A 15,052-nucleotide genomic window follows, 5' to 3' on the forward strand; every position below is an offset into this window, starting at 1 on the left:
TCGATGACTATTGTATGAGGCAATACGGCATGATGGCTTTTTATTCCTTGACACTTAAAGGAATCAACCATTATCATCATCATTTAGTCCTGTGATTTTTAACTGGTGTGCCGCAAAAATTTTTAAAGGTTATTAAATAAATTACTTTCGAAAGAAGCCCAAAGAACAACAATTGTAACGAAATTAAAACCGCTTTAAATTGATTATATGAGTTTTTCATTGCTATGATGGACAAACATATGCATAACGTAGTAAAAAGTATATACAGTATTTATAAGAAAAATTATGTGTTTAACACCGGGTTATTTCATTTAAAATGCAATTTTCTTTAAATCAAAAATATATCTATAATTGTCCATATTTACTTCAAATTATTTTAACTTTGAAATAGCAGGACATTGGGCAGGTTCCTAAAGGCAATTATCACACAACTTTTAAGTGCAAATTAAGACTTAATGTTAATTGCTTTTCTTATCTAAATGAAAATTACCGTATTAAATTATATAACTACAGTAAGACACGGTTTAAGGCGGGGGATACGTTCCTAGAAACAAAACGCTAAATGGAACAGTGTTAAACGAGGACGCGACCAAAAATAAACAAATTTTACTTTAAGTTATTTTATATTAATTTGCATAATAATATTTGTTAAATAACACATAAACATGCACACAGGAATGTAAAGTTCATTTTTTGTGACGAGTCCTGGCTCTTCTGAAATTCTTGATTTTTTTGCGATGAACTCGTCTAGTGATGATCATTTGTCGCTTTCTTTTTCTTTCGTCGGTAGCAAGAGATCGCATCCAAAGCGCTTCGTTATGCTTTTGCATTCCTTTCAAAATCTGGATCATTCACTACAGCAGAAATGGGCAATCCTTTTCTATGTAAGGGCCGCATTTCAAAACTTTTGAACTGACGCGGGCCGCATACAAGAAAAAAAAGAGGGAAAAAAAGTCGGTAAATCACAATTATTTATTCATATATAATTATAAATTAGCATAGATATACTTACTTTACCTTCTGGAACTGATGTAAACGTAATATATCGAAAATATTTGGTTGAATATTAGTCACTGCTAATTTTAAATTAGTTTCGATGTGTTTGTTAGCTGGTGACTTGTTTTAATTTTTACAAAATTCATTGCAGGAAAAATTGTTCACATATATAAGTTGTAGAAAATAACGTTTGAATTTTTGCCGCATACTCCCTTAAGCTGGGATTATTGATATATTAATAAATAATAAATAATTGATATATTTATTCATATTTTAAGCGACACGAGCCGAAAAAAATATTCCTGTGGGCCGCATGCAGCCCGAGGACCGCAGGTTGCCCATCCTTGCACTACAGTTTGATCAACGATTTCGGTTATCGTTTCCAAACTTTCACTAAGCAAATCTGTAAGAAATTCTTTGGGTTGTTCGTTTTCAAGACCTCTATTTTCCAGTTCTACACGAATTCCTTGTTCTGCCAGTTCTTGAAGGTCGTCGTTGTTAAAGTTCTCACCAGAAACCTGCAGTAACTCCTCAATATCCTGCTACATCTCCTAGTCCTGCTGTATCGATACAGCGATAGATTCTTCTCGTTGAGAATTCTTGGATACCGCCAGCCATATCTTCTTCCACACTTCGTCCACGCATTTATTAGTTAATTCTTGCCAACCCAAGTCGATAGTATATAACAAATTAGTTTGGTGCAATTTTGGAAAAAATATAACATCATAATGATGTTATATCAAATATATGATGTTATATTTTTTCCAAAATTGCACCAAACAAACATAGATTTAAGGAAAGTACAGCGCTACGACGAATTGCCATCTTTTGCTGATTGGTTCGTGTTTGGGAATCATCGTGTTATATACGAATCAATGAAATGCTGTGATAATTTGAATCGGCGTAAATTTTGAACTTTTTTTTTAGGTTTCGAACATACCGAGTTATATCGAATCAGCGTTAATCGAGGATATACTAAACGAGGTCTTTCTGCATTGTTGTAACCTGCTGCTATTTTAAAGAATAACAATACTGTTTTATTTAATTCACAAAAAATATAGACCAAAAGAATTAGGTTAAGTGGCAAGTAATGTGGCGATAGAATGTTTACAAACACAACTTTAAATCACGTGATTTTTTCCGCGTAAATTTGTGCAGCGGAAATTTAATTATAAGGCCAAGTGTGCCGTGAGATAAAAAAAAAAGGTGAAAAACACTGATTTAGTCACAAATGGACAGCACTCAACGAAGCAACATGTTTCCATGCAATTTTTGGACAGACGCGCAAAAAAGGCAATTGCTTAGGTTTCCACCAATCTTTTATAAACTCATTATTTTGGTAAGAATATCAGAATTTAAATTTGGCTCCTTGTTTGAGGACCCTAGATTTCAGAGAAGAGCAGAACTTAATTAATTAAAATACCAGATTGGATTCGAATATTAATGGGCACGAATAGGGTCTTTCTGAATCGACCTCGGACCTACAAAATTAATATACAGTACTGTATAATAAAAATGATGGAAAATCTAAATGATAAACGTAGAAAATGTATTTGTAGAAGTAAAAAATCTGCCGTTTATGAAATAGTGTAAGGAAATAGTGTAAGTTGAACTATAATAATAGAGGTCAGTGGCGTATTTTAGCTTCATGAGGCCGAGGCAAATTTGAATTAGGGGATCTCCATATACAATGTTGACTTCAGATATTTTTCTTCGGGGCAATTTTTGGGGAAATCCTCCGATATCATCGTTCTTTTTTTAACGCGACCTCTGGCGATTAACCCTGCGTTAGTGCAGTGGCTTTTTTTCCGCCATTAATGCAATGGGGTGTTTGTCCACCCCAACTTTTATTTTTGTCAATGAAGCATATAAGTAAAAATGCATGAAGTGTTACTCATTTATTTGGTAAAGGCATCTCATTATACATATGATTATATTCAAGTATGATTACATATTACATTAGTACATAAATACATGAAAATAAAAAACAACATTTATCAAAACTCATTACATTAGATCTTTTTCTAAAACCAATAGTAAAAATCTAAATTGTTTTTTTCAAGAATCTTTGTCACTCTGATTCATTAGCTGATATTGTACTTTGGCACTCACTGCAACTGACAAGCAACTTAATATGTTCCGTATCCTCTCAGTTTGTTTATTGAAGTCAGCCATTATGAATTTGTAAAGAAATAAAACTAATTAAAATAAACTTATAATAATAAACGGGAATAAAAAAAATATTTATATTATAAATAATAAATGTACTCAAATTATATTTATTTTAAAAATAAAAAAACTAAATAAATATTTATAAATTTTTTTAAACGTGATTAATACTGTGGGGTATTTGCAAACCCCGCTGAGAATTGTGGTATTTCTCTTACTGGAGTTTCTACAACACCGTAGTAATTTCTGAGCATGCTCTATACCAGGGATCGGTCCGCATTAATATTTTTTGCAGCCCGCGTCGCATAAAATATGAATAAATATATCAATTTCCTAGCCTAAGGAAGTATACAGCAAAAATTCAAACGTTATTTCTACAACTTATGTATGTGAATGGTTTTTCTGCAATGAATTTAGTAAAAATTAAAACAAAAAACCGGGTAACACACATCGAAACTAATTTAAAACTAGCAGTGACAGATATTTAACCAAATATTTCCGATATATTACGTTTACATCAGATCCAGAATCTAAATTAAGTATACATATGCTAATTTATAGTTATATATGAATAAATAATTGTGATTTACCGGCATTTTTTTTTTCTCTCTCTCTCTCTTTTCTCTTGTATGCGGCCTTTACATAGAAAAAGGTTGCCCATCCCTGCTCTATACATAAAATCATGAAGCTACTGAAGAGGAAATGGATTACAAAGTCTATGAATAGTGTAACTTTTAAAATGTTTGGGGTGTCCAAAATCATCATTAAGACTTTTGTTAAGGAGTCATGCTCATTATGTTTTTAACTTGATAAGTTTGTTCGGTTTTTGAAATAACGAAATTGCGATTCAAAATTAATAAACAATAAATTTTCTCCAGTGAATATTTTAAAAATAACTTTTTCGTATTATCTCGTAACAGGGTACAAGAATCGGATGGAAACTTTTTTGAAAGTTTCACGGCCCTCTCGTGGAAACAAGAAAATCGAAGATTGCAAGTAGCCAGAGAAGTAATTATTACCTCTTAAATTAACTAAATTATTGAATTTAAAACTTGACTATAAGCTTTCAATTATATTTTGAGAGGTTCAATTAAATATTTATAGTCAAGTTTTAAATTTCAAACTATAAATATTTAATTGAACCTCATTCTAAGATATATATATATTATTTTATTACATATCGTTTATATGTATAGCGCTGATAACAATAATCGATGAAATTAGTGTTAAGAACGTCCATCGTTTGCTTCATTTCGATATAATAGAAGAACGAAGGTAAGCACACTTCTTAGACTCCCGATTGTAACCGAAAGATTAGTGGATGACACTTTAACCAATCTATAGATTTAATGCAGCTGGATAAGTAATCCAATAGCATAGCCCGTTTTAAATGAGTGACAAAGCAAATAAAAATATTGGGCACGTTTCCTGGTATAGTTTACCAGACAATGTGCCCTGTATTTTGGCGAGAACTGAGTTAATAGGGTTGAGTAGCTGTAACCCTTGCGTTTTCGTATTTTCTATGTTGTTTGAAAATCGAACAAGCGATGACGTTCATGAGCGCCAATTTATTCCGAAAGGTTTCAGCTCTTTATGAGAGATTACAGAAACGAGGTCTAGTGTAAACCACGCTTAGGCCACCCTCTATGTTTTTAATCCTTCTTTTTGGCAAATTATAAATGATTGACTATTGTTGATTTTGTCAAAAGCCATAGCTTAAACTTGAATAGAAGTATGTCTAAACCATGGCTTAGGTCTAGATTTGTTTCTGTAATCGGTTCTAATAGAGTTGGAGCCCAAAGTCTATAAATGCTATTTTATATTTTTAAAATTCCATCAAAAATACATTGTTCGAGCGATAAGAAAAGTGTTTTCGACGTGAGAAAACACTTTCGTTATCATTTTTACTTTTGATAGAATTTCTTAGGTGACTTTGCTTTAAAGCCTAGATTACTTGAATACCTGTAGGAGAATCCATTTATTTCCACTGGAGAAGCTCCTATCAGTTTTTTTATATCTCACCTCATTGTAACTGAAGACGCTTTTATCTTCAGTGAAGAATCTATTGTAGCGTATTAGTTTTTTAAATATTTATTGAATTTACAGAAATTCCAAACTGTTTCTTTTGTCATACGGAAGTATACGAAATGTTAGATTTGTACCCAAAGTATTTCATGTTGGGCTGTCTTTATTTGTGCTAACTGTAAATTTTTATTTCTTTTTCCAATCACATCCTCCGCATCGGCAGATTTTCTTAGAGGACGTAAGAGTAATAAATTTTAAACTAACTTAAATCGTATATAAATTTAATAAAATCTGAATAATTTCCGATTATTCTATTGAATTACAAGGGCAGGATTTTATAGAAAAATAAATCATGCAGTTTGCATGACTGTTGTTTAGGTTTAGTCTTCAGCTTGTTTCGCAAATCTGCCGGGAACTAGGTGTGTGTGCATGAATGGGTTCTGAATCATTTAAAGAGAATACAGAACTGCAATCCGAGATGTGCTTTACAATTGTATACAGCTTATATTCTGGCTATTGCCACTTCACGTCACAATAGTCAGGCAGAGATGAACGAAACATACTGTATTCTAAACATATTCCTGTATTCTCCTTCGGAAACTCCTCTTAAACACTACACGATTTTGCTGGTTTGACGGACGGGTTGTTGCCCTGAAAAACTTGTGAGGAAAACTAACATTAGGCAACATTTTCCTCTAGTAATCAGTCACGTGTTGCAGCATTTCCAAACAAAAATGGTCGCCTCTATCAAGAGACGTTCTCTGATTGATTGTTGGTGGCAACAAGTTGTCGTTTTCGGAAAACCAATATAATTCAACTTACTTGTTCAGTAACAAGCTTTGTGACGTCAAAATCGGCCAACAGATCATGTTGGGCAGCAAAATCGGGTAGTGTTTGTCCCGCTTTACATAAGGGAGACTTTCTGGATGAGAAAGATCTTCAATCTCGTCTCATTTTCCACACTCTGTACAGGGCTATACATTGTATAGATTTTTTAAGCGAATTTATTTTAAGTAATTTTTCCATAATTAAATTTAATCGTAAAACCGGTTCACTACAGGCTGTTCGAAGGCACTAAATTGATTATAACAATAAAGTTGATAGATTGGTTTAAAATTTCAAAACTTATTTTTCCACTCAGAAAAAAAAATGAAATTTAAGTAAAATTTATATGATGGAAACACATGAACTTAATTAATGGGACGGTTTCAATCAATGTGAAGACGTTATAAAAGAAGACGTCTTTAGATCAGAGAGAGATTTGTTTAACGATCGAAAAGGGATTTTTAAGCAGAATTTACCATCTTATCACATTTAAAAAATAAATAGAATTTACTAGATTTCTGATTTTCAGAAATAGCCAATTTATTTGTATTTTTAGTAGTCTACTATACGTTGAAAGACACAAATCGAAATGACACTGAAATTGAACAGTCTTATCCCACTTTTTTCAACAATAATATAATGAAAGGAACCTTCTTCCAATTCAGTAACTCATTGTAATCAAATATAATTAAACAATTTTATGATAATTTTACATTCAATTCAGAAATAGAAGCTAGAGCAGATATCAAACATGAGATTATTTAATGGTACTTAAAGTTGTCATAAGGTTATGAACTGCCGAAGACAAGTAAAATCACATTAAATCAACCGTTATTGAAATGTTAATACGCCATTCCTGTTCTCGTTTTGTCATCTGTTCTGACCAACCAATCGAATTACAGATCCAGACCGTCAAAAAAAAAAAAAAAAAAAAAAAAAACACGAACTTGAAGCAGGTTAAGTAAGTAACTCATATGCAATATGCTATGTGAGACAGATTCAATGCCCTACGAAATAAATAGTATTTAGCATGTATACAATATTAATAAGTGGCGCATTCTTAATATCGTAGCAACTTTAGTACGATCATTTAAGCAATAAAAGATTTTTTAAACAAACTAATCACGGGATTGGCAAGGTCCGCAGTAGGGCATCCAGATGGCGAGATAAGAGATTTGACGACGGGTCAGGTTCTTATCTGGCCCAAAAAAGTATTGCCGAGTAACATCGGCTGGAGCTCGATTCCGAATCGCTCGAAGCGAAAATTTTCTGTTCATGTTATTTCGTGAGTCTTAACAGTAATTATTAAAGGCAACATTAATCAGAGAATCAGAAAACAGATTTTAATGATAAAATAATCCAAATATTCTGAAAGAAATGCCTACATTCTTTCTCATTTTTTCGTATTCGATTAAACTTGTATTTTTTAGTCGCGTTTATTTCTTCGGATATTTAATTAATATATCAAATATTTTTTTGTTATCGATTAATAACACAGTATAAATTTATTTTTAGCATTAATAAATCAATTCAATAATTCAACTTTGACAGATTCCGAGAACTTAAGTAATGGTGTCGCCAGGAACTGTCCCTCATACCTCAACGATGGATGACTTGTATGAATCAATTTTAGTGCACTAAACTAATGAAAATATCATTCCGATTCACATCCTTAAATGTGATATTTGTTTATTACATTATTATTATACACAGTTATTGTTCTTCTGAAACCGTGTTGTTTAATTCTGTTAATTCACAAACACAAGGTACGTTATTTTTTCAACACTAGGCGAGATTCCATTTTATTTAATTGATACAGGTTACATGCATGGTACCACGTTTCGGGCAATGTCCCTCTTCAGTCAACTAAATATCAAAATTCATACATAAATTTTCTTATAATAGCCTAACATAAGGGTATATTAAATCAATTAGATAAAGCCCTGTGGTATGTTACGCAAATTATTGATTTAATATACCTTTATGTTAACCTATTATAAGAAAATTTATGTATGAATTTTGATATTTAGTTGACTGAAGAGGGACATTGCCCGAAACGTAGTATCATGCATGTAACCTGTATCAACTAAATAAAATGGAATCTCGCCTAGTGTTGAAAAAATAACGCACCTTGTGTTTGTGAATTAATACACAGTTATAATTTAGGTTATTCCTTAACATTTTAAGATGTTCACGTTGATAGATTTTACTGTAATTACAGATTATTTTTGCTGATTGTTATTATTTAATACTCCCAAAATCAGTAAAGCTCGACGAACCAGCTGTTCCTTATTGAATTCAGATTGCTAACAACGTTCATTTCATTTCTATTTTTAATTATAGATTTAAAACAATAACCATGATGATGCCAAATGAATAGGTTACAAAATGATTATTATTGATTATTTTTTCGTATTTATACTTTCTATTGGTTACGGACGACTGTTTACAACCAGTCGAATATCCAGATGTTAGATATCTGTTCCGCTATTCCAAAATCTTTTAAGGACAACGACCTTAAGCTATGCTCCATTGTTCAGATTTTTTTCATACTAAAATAGCATTTCTATTATGCATTGAGAGAATATCATGTCAGTTTGCTCTTAAGCATTAAATTTTTCGCGTATTTATTTGTTTATCAATCTATAATTTTAATCAATATGAGTTGCAAAAATATAAAAGAGAATTATTACATTGTATTATAACAGGTGTTTAGGTTTGATAAACAAGATTGTATCTCTATTCTATTGAGTGTATGATGGCCGGATGACCGTTTAAGGCGTCAGATGTCTGTCTGGGGATCCGAGATCGTTTCCCGTGGTATCCGGATCGTGGGGTCAAAACTTCATGTTGCTTCGTTCATTTTAATTATAAAGACTAATTAAGTCGAGCGGCAAGTACTCCCTGATTAATCTTCCATGATGCGATAGACCGCAGAAAAGGAAAAGTACCGGAATTTTACTTTATTACGCACACATCGTCGGAGTAATAATAAATGACATCATGTGAACAGTTCACTGCAATAAGACCCAAGAATACTCCATCATCAAGGTTTTTTTTTTGGAAGAAAACTCTAAAACTTCCAATAAACAATACAAGTTCCAGATAAAGAAATTTGGAAAAAGACATAGAATGTTTTTAAAAATCTACGAGGCGAAGCCAAGGATGTTGATATTAAAAGACGTCGAAGAAATTATATCAACTTGCTTCTGTACCCAGAAGCAAGTTGATCTAATTTCTGGAATTTACAACTGTTTTTGGCACTGTTTCGTGGCAGTTGCAACTGCCACGAAACAGCAGTCTTACAGACTTACCCAGTAAGTCGCTTGTGCTACGAAATGAGCAGTGTTATGGAAAAAAGATATCCACAAAACCGACACTTTTTTAATTTGTAACGTGAATAGAGGGTTTTTAATACATTTGGTATGTTTTAACAACATTAACAAAAAGTTTTAATCACTTGGGAGTTTTAACGCTTCAGCTCCCAAGTGATTCCGTCATAAGATGACTTCACTGTTTATATTTAAAAAAAGCATCATCTTTGTGGAAATTATTTAATTTTTTCGTAATTCAGGCGAAAAACGTGAAGAGAGTAAAGATGTCAATATTTTTCCCGTCTTTATTAGCTTTAATAAAGGCAGAAAAAGAATATCGATTAGATTAAAAGCTCTACGACAAACATGAAAACGGTCGAATATGTTTAAACGCGCTTTCTCCTAATCCAATAATAACGTTTGATCGACGAAATCCTCTGGTGATTTTTATATGTCGCATCAATTTGATTGAATATGTTCGGTGATTAATTTTGTCTGGACAAAGAATAAATGCACTTGTGTTATTTTTAAAAAAATAATATTATGCCCATTTATGCATTCTGTTGCAGAATTTAACAAACACGTTCACGGACAAAAATTATGCATTCTAAAATTAAGTTTTTTGCAATTATTCCCACAAAGATTGCAAGAATTGGTACACAGATTTCACGATGGACAATTAAAATTCCAAGAATTTGCGAACGGCTTACAATAATGAATGCAATGTTTACTTGATTTAGTAAAGGCACTCGACATTATGCGAAATAGAATAGAGGCAACAGAAGCTGGAAATGTCTTTTACACTGTATGAAATCATAAAGCAGATAATTCCTGAACTGCTGATGGCATTAAGATGAGGTTAAAAGGTTATAATACTGTATAAGAAAAAGTTATTCAATTTGTAGATCTGAAAGAAACCAACCTAACACGATAGAGATAAAAAATTATCACAGCTCTCGATTCGAGATTAATAAACGAAAGTGCTAAGCCTGATCATTAGCATGTTTACAAACTCAGAATTATTTTTCTGTTTTTGTTTCTTTCTTTTGATGAAACTGTATAAATCTGCACAATAAACATCACGAATATTTGCCGAAATTTAAACGCAACACTTAACTGCCCTTCATTTAGGCAAAACAGGCAACTCGCCTAGGGCCTCGTGCTTGCAGAGGGCTAGCAAATTTGATAGTATATTTTAGTATTTAAATCATCAAATTGGTAACTGTTGAGAATATAACCGTGCCGGTATCTGTTGCATTCGCAGAACGATCATTTTCAAAGTTAAAATCGATCAAGCTACCTCCAATTAACAATGTGTCAAGAGAGACTTTCTTCACTTTCTTGGCCATTGAAAAAGATATTGCTGCAGAAGTGGACTTTTTTTCTCTAATTGATGAATTCGTCGCTACAAATCAGAAGAGCAGTTTAATAGCTGAATTCCTGTACACCTATTGAATTTTACAATTTATTGTAAATCTATTGTAGGCCTACGCAAATTATTACTCTATTCTATGTTTTAATGATTGTTTCCATATTTAAAATGTTCGTATTATTGTAAATCTAAATAAATAATGGATCTGGAAAATAAATTTTGCCAAGGTTTCTTTTACTTTTTATTGAAATAAATAACTTTACACGTGGACTTCACGAGAAAACGACATGGCTGACTTGCATGCGGTTGTTTCCATCAAAAAAAAAAAAAAAAAAAAAGTTAACTCTTCTGCTATGCGACAGAGGGAGCCTTGTCATATTTTTTTCTTTTTATTATAACAGCCTCTTAAATACTAGGGATCGCATCTGCGCAAACAATAACCTGTCTATCGAACAATTGCGATAGACAGGTTATTGTTCAGTGCCAAAGAAATCGTGATGATGTTCAGGACATGGCGAGTAGAGAAGATATTTTTATTATCTGTTTACGTGTTTTAACGTTGTTAATACTGTATTTCCGCCAGCTCTATTTTACAAAGAAATTGCGATGATATTCAGTGCCGATTTTCAAGGTTTTATTTAATAACATCATATTCTCCACAGATGAATCCTATTGAAGAACTTTTATGGGAGTGGCTCCTTATTCATGTTAAATATCGTTAATAATTGTGGTGGATGCGAGTTTCTTTAAGGCCCATTTGGGACGGTAAACGAAGGAAATATTGAAATTTCTAAATGCAAAACAATTATTAATTTTGCTCTTTCATTAGAAACGAAAATCCCGATTAGTAATTTAAAAATCCAGTTTAACGATTTTAAAATTTAAATTATCCGGAAACTTCCAAAAAGTAATGGCACTGACGGATTTCCTTGTGCTAAAAAAGCAGAAATAAAATGAAGCATAGATCCACGACAACAGAACAAATACCATTGAATCTGCAATCGGCGATATAAACAGAAATTGATTTTCAGTTTTTGCGTGCCTATGTGCGAACCGATGCAAAGAACACGTAACGGTTTTCCTTTGTTGTTTCCTGTTATAAATGGAATTGGACGTTTATTTCAGAAAAATAAAATTCTGTCAGTAATTTGTTGTATATTGTATATACAATATTGTTTATTATAGTAGGCTGTAGCCTATTGCTTTACTCAAAATTTGTATTATATCGTTTCATACTATTAAAAAGGACGGCAGAATGAAAGAGCGGTTAAGGCTACTGCTCTAGGGAACCCAGGATCGAACATGGCTCCAGGACTTTTATGGGAGTGGCTTCTCCCAGATATGTCGTGCCCTGTCCTTTATATTCCTTAAGGCCGTCTGAAATAAACGTCCTCAATACTTCAGTACCTATCTCGGGGTTTGTCCAGACTTGCAATATGACCGATAAGTATGGAAGAACTTTCTTCAAATATCTGTAGGGAAAAAGAGTAAAAAAAGCAGAAAAATTATTCGACAGATGGCGCTGCTGTACATAATAAAAAAGCCCCGCGTTTCTTTATGCATCGCTCGAGAAGCGCTTTACAGCGAACACACTGAAACTGGTTTCTAATTGGCCAACACTGCTCGTGACGTCATTTCGCTACACTCTCGCTGCATAAAGAAATGCGGCCAAGTTGCCGCCATTATTTTTTTTTAAATTTAACCCAACAATTCGTTTATCAGCGCCAATTGTAATCTTATACAAGAATTGAAAATTATTCCGAAGTAAATATTCCACTTTACCCATTATAAAGAGAAGAAAAATTTACTTTGAAGTGGAGTTAGATAAAATGTACTGTTTATAATTAACAAAAGCTTATCTAAATTACTTTGGAACACTTCGCCACTAATTTATTCCGCATATTTTTAACTCTTTTTTTTCAATTATTTATGTTAAATATCGTTAATAATTGCGAGTGGTGGATGCGAGTTTCTTTAAGGCCCATTTGGGACGCTGCTGGGCTTCTGGTAAACGAAGGAAATATTGAAATTTCTAAATGCAAAACAATTATTATTTTTGCTCTTTCATTAGAAACGAAAATCTCGATTAGTAATTTAAAAATCCAGTCTAACGATTTTAAAATTGAAATTATCCGGAAACTTCCAAAAAGTAATGGCACTGACGGAAATATTAAAAATGTCCGTTGTTGAGAGGTGAGTCGAAAATTGCATAGTTCCTATTGCAAACTTTTAACATTGTAAATAATTACAAAAAAAAGTTACAAAAGTCCTTTCCTAGTGTGCACAGAACTGTTAAAAACACACGTATATCGATCTTTTGTTGTAGTCTATGACCTACATACGTCAAAGTATGTAAACAAAGAAAAAGTATCCTTGGCCAAAAACGACGATAAAAAGATTTTCTTTAAACTATCTATTTCTTTAAACTATCTATTCTTTAAACTAGAGAGCTTTTATTAGCAAGCTTGTTATGGGTTAGGCCAGGTCCACCGGGTGGTGAGGAACGGGGTTCAGCATATCTGGACGAATCATCCCTTTTAAAAATTCCCGAGATCGCTATCTTAACCGCTCGTTATCTATCCAGCTGTCGATATAACAATTGCAAAGTAAACAAACTTTACACCATAATAATAAAAAATAAAATATTTTTAAGCCAAAAATATTTTTATTTATTATAAAGAGTTTGGTTTTCAAAATTCTATGTCGATTATCACGTGATTTCCGGGAATGAATCGAGAAGATTAGTAAGTTTAAAAGAATTCCATCCATTGTAATAATATATTAGCGAATTCGATTTATTAGTTTAAAATTTCCATTTGTGAACGTTTGTTTCTTCCGGGATGTGTCGATGTTTCGCCCTTCCTAATCCTTCTTTTAAAATTTAATTTTCTACCAAACTACTATTTTTATATGTCGCATTCTATTATAGAAACTAACGTTTGTTTCGCAGTTTAAGGCAATTTCGTATTCAAATGAAGTCGGTATTCCAACAAATGTGCCTTAGAGACTTATCAAGTAATTACAATTTCTATAGAGAACATCGCCGACATTCTTAACTACAAATTAAAGTTTTTTTGTTTTGCCCTAGATTAAATGAACTCTGTTTATTTATTTATTTATTCGGTTCAGCTACTGAACAGTACAAGAGAACAATTTCTTTCTTAAAGTACTCGTTACAGACCCATGCGCAGGATTTTTTTATAAAGTAATTTATTAATTATTACAATATATTTATTTAGAATAACACGATACAGTAGACACAAAAGAAACTGATCGGATACAGAATAAACAAAGGCTTTATATAATATACTATTTAATTCACATATTGTAATTCTTTCCAATAGATGGGATTAAACCCCTAAAACCCTCTCTAGCCGGATTGTCGAGCGGTTAACCTGTCAGCATACCGCTATGAGGAACTCCCGAAAAACCCGTGGAATATTTTGGAAGATGGTCTAGCCCGGATATATTGGATCTCGTTCCCATCTCCGGCTGCCTCTTTTGGGCCTGATCGAACTGGACCAAACATTGATAAAAAGGCTCTCTCAATGCCCACAAGACAGAAAGAGTAAAACAATCCCAAAACTCTTGTGTATAGTACACGGCCTGGACTCGTTACCTATATAGTCAAACCTCTTAACAATGGCCATTGACGGGAACATAAAAAGTTGTCGTGTTGGAGATTCGACTGCAAAACTCCATAAGCCTACATTGTTAGATTTTATACAGATTTAAACAATCGTTTTTAACGAAATAATTGTCAATAGGCTGCACAAAAATAGAAACGACAGGCTAACTTCTTCAAAACTTCGTATCTTTAATGCATAAATTTTTCTTAAGAATGTCAATATTTATTCTAAGATAATTTAAATTAACGCGTGACTAAACATAATTACTATTTTATCTTGGTCCGGTATAATTTATATACAACCGGAAGCTATTGTTATCGTTTGAAAGAAATATTTCTTACGAAATAATACGAGAAACGACGACGACGGCTTCGAACTTGTGATCATTAAAATATTATTTCGTTTATAAACTACCTTTGTAATTTCTACGTTACGCTTAAATTCTTCATTACGATAATTCGATTGTCTGTTCGTTTATTCAGTACCTCGTATCAACCTATCGTTTACATAAGTTACTTGTAGCTTTAACTATATTACAAGTATGACAGTTATAACGAGAGGAAATTAATTCAGTAATTAGTAACTGTTACGTATGTTTTGTTATGTAAATTAAAACGCTCATTAAATCGATTTCGTTTAAAAAATTACATTTATATTGCTAAAACCTTCTAAATTACGTTCGCCTAAACACATTTAAATCTGTCGTGACGAAGCGCTCGCTT

General features: G+C 32.5%; 2 protein-coding genes across 4 annotated transcripts in view; one reads left to right on the top strand and one right to left on the bottom strand.

The window, feature by feature from the left end:
* The window catches only part of Syx8 (syntaxin 8), a 274,529-nt gene that overhangs the window by 82,674 nt on the left and 176,803 nt on the right, over positions 1-15,052 (bottom strand). The gene's annotated exons all lie outside the window — the stretch shown is intronic.
* The window catches only part of LOC136982468 (BAI1-associated protein 3-like), a 141,504-nt gene that overhangs the window by 80,937 nt on the left and 45,515 nt on the right, over positions 1-15,052 (top strand). For all 3 annotated transcript variants that reach the window (XM_067278954.1, XM_067278955.1, XM_067278957.1), the window contains exon 2: positions 4,086-4,173. In XM_067278954.1, the coding sequence (XP_067135055.1) occupies positions 4,086-4,173 (88 nt within the window). The remainder of the gene's footprint in view (positions 1-4,085; positions 4,174-15,052) is intronic.

The sequence above is a fragment of the Centruroides vittatus genome, unplaced genomic scaffold (genome assembly GCF_030686945.1).
Source record: "Centruroides vittatus isolate TY-2023 unplaced genomic scaffold, ASM3068694v2 contig_846, whole genome shotgun sequence".
In the NCBI taxonomy this organism is placed as follows: domain Eukaryota; kingdom Metazoa; phylum Arthropoda; class Arachnida; order Scorpiones; family Buthidae; genus Centruroides; species Centruroides vittatus.